A 15,892-nucleotide genomic window follows, 5' to 3' on the forward strand; every position below is an offset into this window, starting at 1 on the left:
TGTCGAGACTGTGCCTTGAGCAAGACACTTTACCTTAATTGCTCTGGATTGCATGTGACGGGCCTCCCATATGTTGTTCAGTGAGGTAGTCACCAACTACTACAAGGAGAACCTGCCTCAAAACGTATTTTCAGTCTGATGCCATCGTACTGTTGTAATGTCCAATAGTTACTGTTTGATGAGATACAAATAAGTCTACAAATGGAAGGACTTTTACATATAATGTATCAGTCAGAATCAGATATCTTACATATTCGTTATTACGATATATACGTCGTAAATACGAGATAATTATCTCCATATTAAGGCTTACTACTAGCAAGTCGTTATCGTGACACGTTGTACTTATTTGTAATGAGGACATAAAATAATGCATGTGGCACTAACTTGCTTCCATAATAATGTTATCCTGATTGAAACAAACATTTCTATTGAAAAATCTCTATGACGTCAATTCATATATAGATGATTTGCGAAGTAATAAGAGACCTGGTTTTGTATAAAGATACATAACTCAAAAATAATTCACGTTAATCCGGATCTAATTGTTTTTTCATGGATTATTTTGTGTTGTGGATTTATCCTGCTGTGACAAACACAACTTCATGACAATGGGATCAACATCCGACTCTCAATAAGGATCATTCGTGCACAGAGGATTACTCCGCCAACAGGTGGTCAATACGACTGATTTCTATTTTGGACAAGTAATCCTTAATATGATATGAAACTCATAAAATGCTACCTCCAGAGAAAAAAAGATTTCCAATCGAACGTCAGACCTACGTTTGAGAACAGATTGTAAGAGTTATCACCCTGTGATCGCTGATACATATTGTATGTAGTCGGGGCCGTTTTGTTTTTGCGTTCCAAACGGACGGACCAGTTGGACCGATGTTGTTCGTTAATGAAATAAAGACGGACCTCATGATTTTATATTGTTTTCAGACGAGCCTTGCCTGTATCAAAATTTGCAGGTCCGTCAAGGAATATGTTTGAAATATTACATTTAAAAACCGACGAACCGGATTGTCCGCATAAACGACCATGCCCCAGGTGTCGTGTTGGAAAACGTGACGAAGTAATATATAGGGGAGATAACTCGTGACGAAATATTTAGGAGAGATAACTCGTGACGAAACATAAAGGGGAGATAATTCGTGACGAAAGATATTTGGGAGGTAACTCCTAAGTCTAGGATGAAATATTATAACAATTTTATATCATTTCTTTGATCAATATGAACATGTTTATGCAAACATTTTGCTAAGAACAATCCGAAAATTACCAGGATATGAAGTCTGTTTTCATAGACTTCCAATGGATTTCAAATATCTATTCATTGTAACAGTGACCAATTTGACCCCCATGTGGTTGATTGTAATTTCGTACAAGAGGTGATAGTTGTGAATAAGCGTAACGGACGCAGTTTCAGGAAAATTGGATGAGTTATGAAGTTGGTAGACCGAGGACCTTAAAAATCAATCTTCAGTAACAGTGACTTCATTTTTAACCTCCTGTGGTTGAAACGCGAACAAGTACAAGAGATGAAATTGTTGTGAGTAAGTGTATGAAGTTTTAGGAAAATCGGAATATTAATGACGCCGGAAAGCGAGAATGTCGACAATCTAATTATAGGAACGGTGACCTCATTTTGACTGCAGGTGGTTGAAGCGTTCGTTCGTGCAAGATAAGATAGTTGTGAGTAAGTGTATGAAATTTCTGGATAATTGGACAATTAATTAAGTCTGTAAAGTAAGGACGTCTTTGGAGCATATCCCTATATCAACTCCTCGACTCGTCGCGAGGATATTATAAAGCACTTGTGCATATTAGTAAGTAAAATACACAACCAAAAGGCAAAAGAGTATACCGACATTCCAAAGTTAGTCGGAAATAAAGAAAAGGTCAACTGACCAAAGGTCTAGATCACTGAAACAAATGTCAATGTCAAATTTTGTATCGAGGAACATGTTATCACATTATTTTAAAAAATGGTCAGAATTAAGCATCAAGTAAACTGACCAAATGAGAAGGCCACTGGGTAAGAGTTCAAGGTCAAGGACATTTTGTCATGACATTATAAAGATAATTTGGTTAAATATGGAAATAGAGGTTAATCGCTACTAGTCATGAACGACGAAATAGATTTTGATGAAATTTGGTATGGAGTATTATTGGGCAAAGGAGATCCGTTGTTGTACAAATGGGGGTGGGATTACCCTGGGGCTGGATGGGCGGGACCCGACGGAGAAATATAGGTAAATACTTCAATCGCTAATAATCTTGTATGACTGAATGAATTTCAATCAAATTTGTTGTAGAGTATAATTGGGTAAATAAGATCAGTGTTGCAGGAACGGAGGGTGTGGTTCCACTGGGGTCATAGGGGCGGTGCCTAATAGGAGAAATAGAGGCTTTATATCACTACCAGTCCTGAACGACTAAATGAATTTTGATTAATTTTAATCTGGAGCGTTAATTGGCACAGGATATCCAAAGCTGTATAAATGAATGTGACTACACAGGATCTAGTGCGGTGACACCGAATAGTGGAAAAAACTATTGTTTTAATCCTTCTCCTTTATGATTTACATGATTTGGTCCAGATTTGGGTTTAACCATTGTTGGGAGAAGTAACTCAAAAAGTAGGAAATATAATTTCAATGAGAATGTTTTGCCATGAAAACTGAGATATTCAGGTGAGCGATGCAGGCTCTCTGGGTCTCTTGTTTTGTTTTTTCAAAAAGTTTACAATCTAGTATCAATCATGCAAGTATGGATTCAGTATACATGTACAGGCCAAAAAGATATTATAACACACGGTGAAAATGGTCAGAAAAACGGGAAATTTTAGAAATATTAATTACTTTAGTATACCTCAATAATAATATCAAACTAACAAGATAACGGTATATTACGAAACAGGAACATGAAGTTTGTCTACCTTATAAAAATCTCTATATGTGTCTCTAACATTATAGATAATACACAGGTTGTAAACTTGTTGTCTGAATAATCATGAAATGCCTAAATCATGTCTCTCTCTAGAAAGGAATCTGATAATATAGAAAGGGAAATAACATATAAAGAGGTAGGAAACACTTTCAAAATAATGAAAAATAATAAAAGCTCAAGGTCAGATGTACTTACAATTGAATTATTTTAATGGGTTTTTATTGGTGGCGGGGGGGTGGGGGGTGGGGGGGGGGGGGGGGGTGGAGGGGTGTTGTAGTCAGATCAATTTTGGGCCAACTTTCTATAACACAAATACAGGGAATAACAGCTTGTATATCTAAAGTGGATAAGTGACCATATCAGAGTAATGAGAAATGCCAGGCCGTACTTATAACTTTCAATGACATAGCTCTTCTTGCAAACTGTGGTTCTGAATATATTCAGGGTTGCGTAAATAGGTGAAAAATAAATTCTAGAGTTAATGTTACGTATTAAACACAAAGTATGATGATAGATTACTTCAGGAAACATATTGAAAGTTTGGTAATCATTTGGTTAAATGATAAAATCAAAATAGGAGGAAGATTCGGAAAGAAGTATGATAATAAGCATTTTTATTATAAATTATATGGCAAAAGATGTTAAGGCAGGGTTGTTTTGCATATGTATAGAATGTATTCAAAAATGCAAAGTAAACATTTGTAACCAGTATCGGAGTCTTGTCTCTGTAGTTTAAGGTTTAAGTTCATCATATCATACAAACAAACATGAAATAATTAATTTCTAAATACCTATCAATTTACAATTTTTCTCACGGATAAAATGTTTTGCAATATCATAATCAAATAAGATATGCTACCATTTGGCACTAGAAAGTGAAATATTACCTTTGACAATACGGCTAACTTAGTGAAATTTTTTTAAAATGCCATTCTCTGTAACAACAAGCACTAAACTTAGGTGATTCCCGTATGGAGTAATTTATCATTCAACATTTAAGTAGTTACCTCCCCTCATTCGTGTATTATATATTTATAACATGGAAATGTCAAGAAGCACAAAACTGGTAGAAACTCTTTATAGATTATTAGAAGCTATTTTAATTTCATCTTCAGTAAAAAGATTTTTTCTCTCAGTAATCGAGTTGAAAGGAGATCGTCATTATCATGCTTACATAGCTCACTAAATACAAAAGGTATTGTCAACATAAAATACAATTGTATGATTCAAAAATACATTGTTAATGAATGATAAGGATGAGAACGCTAAGCACACATTATTCATCTAAAAATGGGACTAACTAAGTTGTGATTACAATAAATTATTAATCATTATTATTATCTCCCGCTTTTGACGGACAATAGTTAGCAGTGATGACCCCTTGATTAATGTTTGATGTTGTTTCCATTCAATAACTTCCACAAATATTGTCTGTTATCATCAAACGTAGTAACATCGTCTCTTGATTTATGAAAAATATTTCCGAAAGTCTTCAAACTAAAGAACAGGATTAAATGTATTAAGGGTTCGGCAAAATTCATGATAGGGTTCGATTAAGGGCAGATGAGAGTAGAAAAGTCATGCAAAATCAGTTTACTTTGTCCCGCAGTACATACTCAATAAAACATCTTATTTCTGCATAAGGCTTTCCTTTTTTCTACGAGTTTCCAGGAATACATTATGGCCCTACATTTTTTCTTTTCTCCATCGTAGAATCTAAAATAGCCCTTCACAAAGCCAGTGGTATATATGCACGTCATCCCGCCAATTAACCCCGACTTATCCAACATTTCTTTTCTTTATTTTCTCAATCTCTTTCTTGATTCCTCTCTCTTATATACACAATACAATGTACACATTATTATAAAAAAAAAATACATTAATTACCTAAGAACTTTTTTTCTTACTTTCTTTCCTTCAGTGCGATTTCTTATCTTAACATTTAATTTCGTAATCAGAAGATAAACACGAATGTCGTCAATTATTTTAATACTTGATAATAATAGGTATGTGCGCGAACAATACATATATTTTTTGTGGTGAAATTCCGTTTATTATGTTGGTACATTGAAATGTGTGTGTGGTTTTGACATGGCAAGAGTTATACTGTATATAGAGATGATAAGTGTTTCAAGATAACCATATATAAATGTTATATGTGCTTTATGATTTGTCCGACACATGGTTGTGCTGCAGACAATAGAATATTAAAACATTATTTTTGATGTGTGTTTTATGTGCGTGTTGTTTGATATGCGTATGTTGGGGAAAATATTTGAATATTTGTATGTGTCTGGATTGTGTGGGTGGGTGAGGGTGTGGACTGATGAGCAAATGTCAATAACAATATATTGAAATGCTTTTTGATGTGTTTGGAGTATGTAGGTACTATTTGCATATGCATTGGATAGAAGGGTACACAGCTTATTCTGAATGTTAACGAGGAATGTATAAAGGTTGTTTGCACAGATGTTGTGGCGTTTGAATAATATGCATATACTCATATGTCCTTTGTATAATCTAAATAGTCAATTATAAAAAAAATCGTAATATCATGATTTTTTAAATCCGAAAAAATACACCTTAAATACAATAAGACATATTTTCTATGTTTTTATTTCCTTTCCATCACATCTCTCACAACCATCCAGGATCATATCTATCGGTAATATGTTAATTCCGTGACATATATTTTGAAGGGTTACAGAGAGGCCGATATGTCGTCTATATTCCATAAAGAACTGATACAGATTTAAACCTGTCGCAATAAAAACAATTAGGTGACTGATATGAAAGTTTGGACTATAATGTTCTTTTTTAGTTAATCTATACCTTATATATAGAATATAAACTTGCGGTGAATATATGAATGCATATGTGACGTTATCAAATATGAATTTCAATATTGATTCTCAAATAACGATTCCTGAATTTAGGTCTATGGTATTATAAAACTGCAAAGTGATATAGGGATGTGTAGAGTGATATAAGGATGTGTATAGTGATATAAGGATGTGTATAGTGATATAGGGATGTGTAGAGTGATATAGGGATGTGTAGAGTGATATAGGGATGTGTAGAGTGATATAGGGATGTGTATAGTGATATAAGGATGTGTAGAGTGATATAGGGATGTATAGAGTGATATAGGATGTATAGAGTGATATAAGGATGTGTATAGTGATATAAGGATGTGTATAGTGATATAAGGATGTGTATAGTGATATAGGGATGTGTAGAGTGATATAAGGATGTGTATAGTGATATAGGGATGTGTAGAGTGATATAAGGATGTGTATAGTGATATAAGGATGTGTAGAGTGATATAGGGATGTATAGAGTGATATAAGGATGTGTATAGTGATATAAGGATGTGTAGAGTGATATAAGGATGTGTATAGTGATATAAGGATGTGTATAGTGATATAAGGATGTGTATAGTGATATAAGGATGTGTAGAGTGATATAGGGATGTGTATAGTGATATAGGGATGTGTATAGTGATATAGGGATGTGTATAGTGATATACGAATGTATAGAGTGATATAGGGATGTGTAGAGTGATATAGGGATGGGTAGAGTGATATAGGGATGTATAGAATGATATAGGGATGCGAAGAGTGATATAGGGATATGTATAGTGATATAAGGATGTGTATAGTGATATAGGGACGTGTATAGTGATATAAGGATGTGTATAGTGATATAGGGATGTATAGAATGATATAGGGATGCGAAGAGTGATATAGGGATATGTATAGTGATATAAGGATGTGTATAGTGATATAGGGATGTATAGAGTGATATAGGGATGTATAGAGTGATATAGGGATGTGTAGAGTGATATAGGGATGTGTATAGGGATATAGGGATGTGTATAGTGATATAAGGATGTGTAGAGTGATATAGGGATGTGTAGAGTGATATAAGGATGTGTAGAGTGATATAGGGATGTGTATAGTGATATAGAGATGTGTAGAGTGATATAGGGATGTGTAGAGTGATATAGGGATGTGTAGAGTGATATAGGGATGTGTAGAGTGATATAGGGATGTGTAGAGTGATATAGGGATGTGTAGAGTGATATAGGGATGCGAAGAGTGATATAGGGATATGTATAGTGATATAAGGATGTGTATAGTGATATAGGGATGTGTATAGTGATATAAGGATGTGTATAGTGATATAGGGATGTATAGAATGATATAGGGATGCGAAGAGTGATATAGGGATATGTATAGTGATATAAGGATGTGTATAGTGATATAGGGATGTATAGAGTGATATAGGGATGTGTAGAGTGATATAGGGATGTGTATAGGGATATAGGGATGTGTAGAGTGATATAGGGATGTGTAGAGTGATATAGGGATGTGTAGAGTGATATAGGGATGTGTATAGTGATATAAGGATGTGTAGAGTGATAAAGGGATGTGTAGAGTGATTTAGGGATGTGTTGAGTGATATTTGGATGTGTAGAGTGATATAAGGATGTGTAGAGTAATATAGGGATGTGTATAGTGATATAGGGATGTGTATAATGATATAGGGATGTGTAGAGTGATAAAGGGATGTGTAGAGTGATTAAGGGATGTGTAGTGATATAGGGATGTGTAGAGTGATTTAGGGATGGTAGAAATATTCCAGGGGTAACGATCACGTGTGAAGAGATCGTATACATATAATCATCAAGGGAGGACTTATTTGTGGAATTTCATTAAATCCCATCACATTACGAATAAACCGCGTTTTATTGATTTAATTGATTAAAGTAATCAAAAATTATTTTCTTCAAAGTTCGTCCTTTTTTCTTTCGTTTTACATAAATACTTCGCCTATAATAACCACATTAGTGAAGAGAATTTTTAGACGTGAATTCAATAATGGACGCCTAATAAAGAAATATAAAATTCTATCATATATCTTTTGTTCAGCAAGCTCAATGATACTAGGGACCAAAGTTTGGTAATCTTAAAAGGAAGTCTGAAAATCAAAATGGGCCTTAACAAATGTTAAATATAGAAAGAGAGGGTTATCAAAGACTAAATGTTCAGTAGCAGATCATCACTGTCAGAATGTCAGCTGTGGAACGTTGAGCAATCGACGATCAGGGAATCCTCCTTTGATTCGGGTTATAATGATCACTTTTCCATCCCCGACATTCCAGGGGTTGCGCTTCTCTACTCTCGCCCGCGAGAGCGAGAACGAGAGCGAGTTTCACGACCGGAGAGTGGTGATTGAGGGCGTGATTGAGCCTGGACACTCCTGGAGTTACGCTCATGACTGCTGTTTGGAGAGTGGCAGTGAGCATAATCCCTGGAGTATCGAGGACTAGGAAATATACTCCCATCTTCATTGCTCTTCTGTTTTCGTTCATTTAAGACATGGACATTTCCAAAGGAGCTAGCATTTCTAAAAGCTTTGATATCTTCGGGAAAAGAATGTTTCAATTGTCTCCGTTTCATTTTTGACATTCTATTTTCAATAAATGCCTTACTGTCTTTGCATTTTTTCTCTGTTCTCTTCATTTGGAGAAACAGTTCGGTGTCTGCGCTGTGGTCTCACGATTTCTCAAATATCTGTCTAGAATTTTTGACCACCTTTTGCTGTAAGTAACATTTTTCGGTGTCAGCGCTTATTTCAACCGCTGCACATGTGTACGCGTCAGACAGCTGTTTCAGAAAACGGTTGTGTAGAGCAATGATCTGATTCATTAGAGCGTCTTTCAGTTCTTTAGCAGATCTCTCAATGTTAAGCTTTTCCCTGTTCAATTGTGACAAGTTTTCCTCAAGAGATTTTGCCGCGTTCCCAATGTCTTTTTCACTCTGATTAAGATTATCGAATAGATCCCTAAACCTCTTTGTATTGCTTACATCCTTTGCTGCTTCGGAGAGTTCCAGGACAGTGTCACACTTACGATGGGATGCCGCTCCACAGATTGTACAGCATGGCTGGTCGTGGTCCACGCAATACAACTTGATCACTTCGTCAGCATGCTCGTTACACATTTCATTCGATGAAAGACACTTTAAATCTCGAAGAACGTCCTCAAGACCGATCAGTTTATGTTTTCTGGTAGCTTTCATTGCCCTATGTACCCTGTGTACACGGATCACAGTAAGCCTCAGAGCATTGTACACACCACTGTATTGCTGATACGTCTTTCTTCATTTCTCTACACGGGTCACATGATTTCTTTTGTCTCTCTATCATTGCTTTGTTAATCAATGATATAATAATGTGATTGCTGGGAAAAGTACTTGCCCATTCGGCTCTTTTGGCCCCTGTCGCATTATCCGGTAGGAGTGTCTCTGTGCGACATATTGGACACATAAATACCACTCTTCTAGTGTTACCGTCTGTCTGTGTTACCTGTGCTTCTATCCATCCCTGTAGACAATGTTCACAAAATGTATGAAGACATGGAAGAAACTTGGGTGATGTAAATGTCTGAAGGCAAATTGAGCACACTGTAAAATCATCAGGATCGCTGACTGTCGCCATCTCTCTTGTATTACTTCCTTTTCTACTTGTCAGTCATTCAGGCATGACAAATGGTTACCACAGTCAATATGGCTGCCGATCAAAAATGCTTTTTTTTTCTTATTTTTTTTCTCTATTACTTAGTATTACTATTTTTTTTCAACTCAAAGTCATATGTGACGAGTAAACAAACCAAGAGTTTCGTTTAAAGAAAAAATAGACATCCCGAATTGAGAACGAACATTATCGTTGTTTCAAAAACAAATGTTTTAAATGGATATATTTCTTAAAAAATAAATGATCAATAACACGCTAAGTATGTGGAGGAGACAACACACGAATGAATATATATCGGTAAGCAAACTGGAGGGTCAAAGGTTAATTTTCTTTAAATAGCAACACTTAGTTTCTTTTTAATTTTGATATTACCCCTCCTACACGTTCATAAGGCGCCATCTTTGTAACCACAACCGTAAACTGATCGATGGTCAAAAAGAATGATGACACGACGGAAAAAACCAAGCCGATGGTAAGATATATCAGTTGAATGTGAATAAGCAAGTGCATGAAAATATATTTAAAGAAAAACGATAATAGGGTCGCTTAGCTGTTGACGTTATAGTTGAATCAAGGTATGTGGAGAATATATCTTATCAAAATCACTAGTTTTGTAATAACAATTACCTGACTATGGTTTAAACTAAAAACTGTCTATATGGTAAGGATTTGGCATAATTAATATTGCATGATTTTATTATTTCAAGTTTGGTTATTTTGCAATTATAATACATAAGGTCTTGTATTAGGGACCAACCAACCAATTGTTTCCCATAGACTTTAGTGTTAACGTTTTGGAGTATTTCATTCAAATTCTTGAATTCAATATGACAATTATGGTTTATAACAAAAGTTTAGGGTCTGATATTACACCTAATCAAAAAAGTTGGGCCCTTCAGCTCAAATTTTCTCCAGGGTAAAAATGGGTGAATTTCGCAGTAAAAAATCTTAAATGTTTACCTGTTTATTATTATTACCTGAACTTTGGGTGGGTGGGTGGGGGGGTGGGGGGGATCAACATTTCTTATTTATAGTTACCTATCAGGCTACAGATCTATTTTCTCACTTCATAACATACTGGACAATCAGTGGCTGTCAGACATTTTATCCTTGGCTCAACTTTCTATACACAGGGGCTGTTTCAAAAATATATTTTTTCAATTGGTTAGTTGTTCCCTATTACGGCTAGATACAACGTTGTACTATCTATATGTTGTGTAGTTTTGCCGTTTCAGGAATGTTTGCTCTTGTCAGCTATATTTGCATTGTATCATAAAATATGGTCCTCTTGATGGCAATATAAACACGCTAACAATTTAGAACTATTTGCGGGCTGAAATGCGAGATAAAGTCCCGTCATATATTAGAGTAAATTAAAGAACATTACACACTGCTGTTATACCTCACCAGAAGTCAGCCACAACTTAACTTGGTATCAACCAGTAATTCAGTGACACTTAATATCCAGTAGACTAACAAAACATCAACTCACTACTTATTTTACTACAAGATCAACCTCTTGTTGACAAACAAATCCAGAAAACTCTAAATATAGACAAGACCCAGAAGGAAACATTATTTCCAGGATGCGACATCCAGATCACTTATATTCCGAGTCATAGGAAAGTGTCCAGTCCCTTTGTTTGTAATGAATAATCAATACTGGAAAAAGTCATATTTCCTTATAGCATTAAAATATATATATATATTTTTGCACTCAGAGTAAATAGCAGACTTTTTTCATTAGCAGAAAAGCAAATTATAAGATTACAAATGTATGTATTTTCATTTGACGTTGCTCACAAGTTGGTTACACTCATGAAATACACAGAAAAACAGACAGACAGACACACACACACACACAAACAGACACACAGACACACAACAGACACACACACACACATAAATAACAGACAGACAAACTACTTTCACATTTATATATATATATATATATATATATGTAATTTTCTCTCATCACACAAGCTATATAATATCACTGAACTTCATTATATTGCAATGAACTAATGTGTTATAAGAAATATACGTGTAATTTATTTCGTGGTTTGGATCTTTCATATTAGTTCGTTGGTACAACCACACAACAATGATATATCAATGATACATACATCAATATTTTCATTCATCCGGTAAAAAAAGACTTTGAAATTTATATTATAAATGGCGTAGTGACAACGCATCTATCAGGAAATTGCACATTAGCATTTCGTTTTGAAAAATTATTTTCTCTATTTTTGTGTTTTTCGTTTTTGATAAATCAAATGTTGATAGATGCTTATAGATGCAGAAATCATTATAAGTTTATTTCTTGTACAGATAAGATAAATGATTCCTGTCAAAACTAGCAGCGATTGTAACACTAGTAGATTAGTGTCATTAGTAAGACCAGTGCCAAAAGCTGATTTACGGTTTTCCAATGAGTAGGGAATTAACTGAAGATTAAACTATTGATGAGGTACATTTCAAACCGTCCTCGTTATTGTTTGATAAGTTTGATTCAACAAGACCAAACACATTTATAATTGTCAGTGGGTGAGCTGTTTTTATTCTCAAGAGGTATAAATTTGTTGTCATGATTATGAATTGGAACATTTTATTTTCTAGGAAGGAAGCCAGCGTGGTGCTACAAGGAGTTGACACCATAACGTGCCATTTATGTAAGAAAACTTTCAACACACCGAAATGCCTTCCATGTCTTCACGCCTTCTGTGAATTATGTCTCTTTAAGTGGATCGTCTCTAAAGTTACAATACACGCCAGCAAATCGTCTTTCAAATGTCCCACTTGTGGCATAGAAGCAGAGCCTCCTGTAGGATGGACCATTAACAATGTCACAAAATGGGCAAGTCTGTTTCCTGATGATCATCTGATCCAGTCGTGTATTGACAGAGACAAGATACAAAAAATGTCAAAAATGTGTGATATATGCCAGGTGAACTCCAATCTTCGGAGAGCCGAGTATTGGTGCCGGCTATGCTGTGAGGGATATTGTTCTGCCTGCAAAGCCGTTCATGGGTCCATGAAGATTACCAAACGTCATGAAGTTGTCCCAGTGCATCATGTCTTAAAGAACCCATCTCTGATCAATCCACATGAACCCTGTAGGAAACATCCTGACGAATATATTCGCTTATTTTGCATTGACCATGACACACCGTGTTGTGCGCTATGTTCTATGGTAGATCACCGTAATTGTGACAACATTACTGATCTGTATGATGCCGCAAAGCACGTCAAGTCAAAACAGGAATATGAAAAACATACAAAATTTCTTCGGAAATCTGTAAATGAAATTCAAACTTTTGAATCCCATATTGATAAAAACATTATGGAGCTTACAGAAAAGCGGGCGCAATTGGAAAAGTCGGCTGAAGCGTTTGTCGACAGAATATGTGAACGGATGAAAGGCCTCCTTAACGAGTATAAAACCAAGTTAGGCGACATTCACACAAAAGCAGTGGAAGAATTGACTGAAGGAAAAGAAGAAGCAACTGGGGAACATATCTTTCTAAGTAACGTTTTAAATCGCCTAGAATATAAATTCCTTTCAGATGAACAAGTTTTCCTCCACTTGAAAAGGGCAATGGCAAAGCACAGTGAAATTACCGAAAAGAGGCCAACCACTGAACAGAAGCGTGTATTTCGTAAAACTTTGAAACATGACGAAAAACCAAGTGTGTATGATTTGATGAGGAAATGCTTGAATATTGACAGCCTTGGTGATGTAACTGTCGTTGATATGGACAATGATATGAACGTTAAGTCCAAGCTACCTTCAAGAACAAATGGATTATCGGCAGTCGACCTGACATTATAGTACAGAAAGCTGCATTTTGGTGGCCATGTTTCACGACAGAAAAATATGTTCATAAAACAGCTGACTTCAGATGTAGAACTCGTACACAATCCTTTTGCAGTAGCCATCTTCGGTTTCGAGACCATGGTGACCTTTCCATAAACAAAGAGAGGTGTTGCGTTTGGAAGTCAGAAAAAGAAAAAATACACTAAAAACGTGTTATGGAATTGCTGCACTTCCTCACCTTGATTGTATTGTTTTAGTATGTGATAACAGCCTCGCGATCTTCGACGCCTATCAAAGGCATGGAAGTTGGTAAAATATCACTAGACACTGATGGATACCGTCACGTGACCGTTGACAGGGCTTCACGGGTCTTCGTCTCCAATCCAAATATACATTGCGTTGTGTGTTGATCTTAGAGTGATCATCACTTGTGCACGTTTATTGATTACCCTATGTGGTACCTCTCCGAGTCCCTTGGGGAACGTGTGTGTGGCAGGATATTTCATGATGTCTCTGAAAGGGGCATTTTTACAAGGGGGGGGGGGGGGGGGGGGCAAAACGTATGTCCTGGGGGACACCGGACATCCATCCCCCTTTTTCTACGGAGGACATTTTTGTATAGCCTTATAAATGAAACAAAATCTTGCATTATCACTTAATTACTGAACCCCTCCTTTCGAAAATCCTAGCTCCGTGCCCGATCCAAAATGATTGCAATGAGGTATGGTACATATTGGCCTGTTTCGACCTAACGGTGACCGTTTTCAAAATAATAATAAGAAAATTCAAAAATGAGTTTTTGAATACATACCTTAAATCTATAACCAGAGACTATACAGATATATGTCTCTGCTATAACATATAAATATTCTTATTTGCGAAAAATGTGTTTGTTCATTATAATGGATATTTCATTAAATGATCTTAAAGATGCATCATCGAGCTAATTGCAACTTTCGAGGGAGGTTGTCCCGCATTCATATCAATTATTGACATAGCGGAAGACCAATTTTAACAATGTCTTATCTTATTGTATGTACCAAAAGACAACTAAAATCCTATTCTTAAAAAGTGGTCCTTCGATGCGCTGGTATCGAAAAAGTGAAAAAAAGCAGTTGATAAAATATTTTAATTTAGCATTAACTAGACTGACTTTATTTGATAACAGAAGCATCGCATTCCCATAAGCTTGTATAGCTCATATGGTAGAACCATCGCTTAGCAATCCAAAAGTTTGGAGTTCGAATCACAACGATGTAACTTTTTCATATTTTATGTTTCTCAATATTATTAAATTTTTCTTTATCATATTTTTAAGATATTTGAAACATTAAAGGCATATCTGATACAAAATATATTTAGTATAAAAATGTTTAGTTAGAAAATTTTCACTTGGATAAAAAAGGAGCAAAATGATAACCGATTTACCCCATACTGCAGCTTGACAACAGGCATACATGCATGTCAATTTATCAGGGCGCTGTCCTGGACCCACTGGGGGCCGCCAAAATGGGGGCCTTTGCGGCCCCCAGACCCCTCGCCAAAAAAAAAATCCTATGGTGCTCGCATTATCACTAAATTACTGGACCCCCTTTCGAAAATCCTGCATACATGCCTGGTGATTCATGTTTTACTATAAATAATATATCCTGATTTGCGTAAATAACTTATTTTGTACTACATAAATTATCACAGGGATGTTGAAATGATGATTATTGGCGAACTTTGTGGAGATGCCATACGATTTGTATAATGCGTACAATTTAAGGTAAAAAAAAAATCCCCCCCCCCCCCTTTTTTTTGACGACTTCCTACGCCACTGTGTGTAACTATACATCCTTCAGAACCAATCGTAATGTGTATTTAGATAGGGATAGTGACGATATATAAATCTGTATATGACAACCTTTAATCAATATCCAAGTACTGTACTATGCATGGAAGTCAACACTTAACTTAACAATAAGTATCCTGGTTCCAAGATGATCCAAAGCAAACTCAGTGCAAAGGCATTCAACTCTTATACAAAATTTAACTTCCGCGTCCATCTGCTTTTGTAGGGATATACGATAATAAATTATTCAGATACCCAAGCTATAGGATGCATGAGAGGCAAGTAAAAGAGATAGGGTTATATAGTTACAGGACTTGTATTTCATCTCTTTTCTTCTGTTGACATTTTCCCAAACAAATGGTAGAGCCCTGTAACGAGTGAGTGGATGATTGGATGAAGATGTGTGTAAGGATGGGAAGTCCCCACTGTTAAAATACTAAATAGAGTCACTTTCAAACAAGTATGCTCTTAACCAAATTAGCACTAAATCATGTCAATGCTGCAGAAAAAATGTGAATTTCGTTTACTAAATTCTCCCTATTGGGCCCCTCTCCTCAGTATCCAGTGGGGCCTGACTCACCACTATATAAAATTGAGTGTCCTTCATTAAAGGATGCTTCAGACCACATTTTGCAAAATACATTTACACCCAACAAAACAAAAAGTATTTTAAAAACTTGCCCTTCATGACCTCTACTGGGCCCTAATCCTCCCACAGGTTCAGCATCATCATTTACACA

The 15,892-nt window shown here is 35.7% G+C and overlaps 2 protein-coding genes across 2 annotated transcripts; one reads left to right on the plus strand and one right to left on the minus strand.

The window, feature by feature from the left end:
• Positions 1–8,519: 8,519 nt before the first annotated feature.
• Positions 8,520–9,462, minus strand: LOC117342923 (tripartite motif-containing protein 2-like). The gene is made up of 2 exons (XM_033905226.1): positions 9,331–9,462; positions 8,520–9,119 (listed from the first exon to the last, which is right to left on the minus strand). Exons 1-2 carry the CDS (start codon positions 9,460–9,462, stop codon positions 8,520–8,522), a joined length of 732 nt encoding a protein of 243 aa, XP_033761117.1.
• Positions 9,463–9,941: 479 nt separating this feature from the next.
• On the plus strand, positions 9,942–13,333 carry LOC117342934 (E3 ubiquitin-protein ligase Midline-1-like). Its single transcript, XM_033905235.1, has 2 exons — positions 9,942–9,970; positions 12,121–13,333. Exons 1-2 carry the CDS (start codon positions 9,942–9,944, stop codon positions 13,331–13,333), a joined length of 1,242 nt encoding a protein of 413 aa, XP_033761126.1.
• Positions 13,334–15,892: the final 2,559 nt, after the last annotated feature.

Source organism: Pecten maximus, chromosome 2 (genome assembly GCF_902652985.1).
Source record: "Pecten maximus chromosome 2, xPecMax1.1, whole genome shotgun sequence".
NCBI classification, from domain to species: Eukaryota; Metazoa; Mollusca; class Bivalvia; order Pectinida; family Pectinidae; genus Pecten; species Pecten maximus.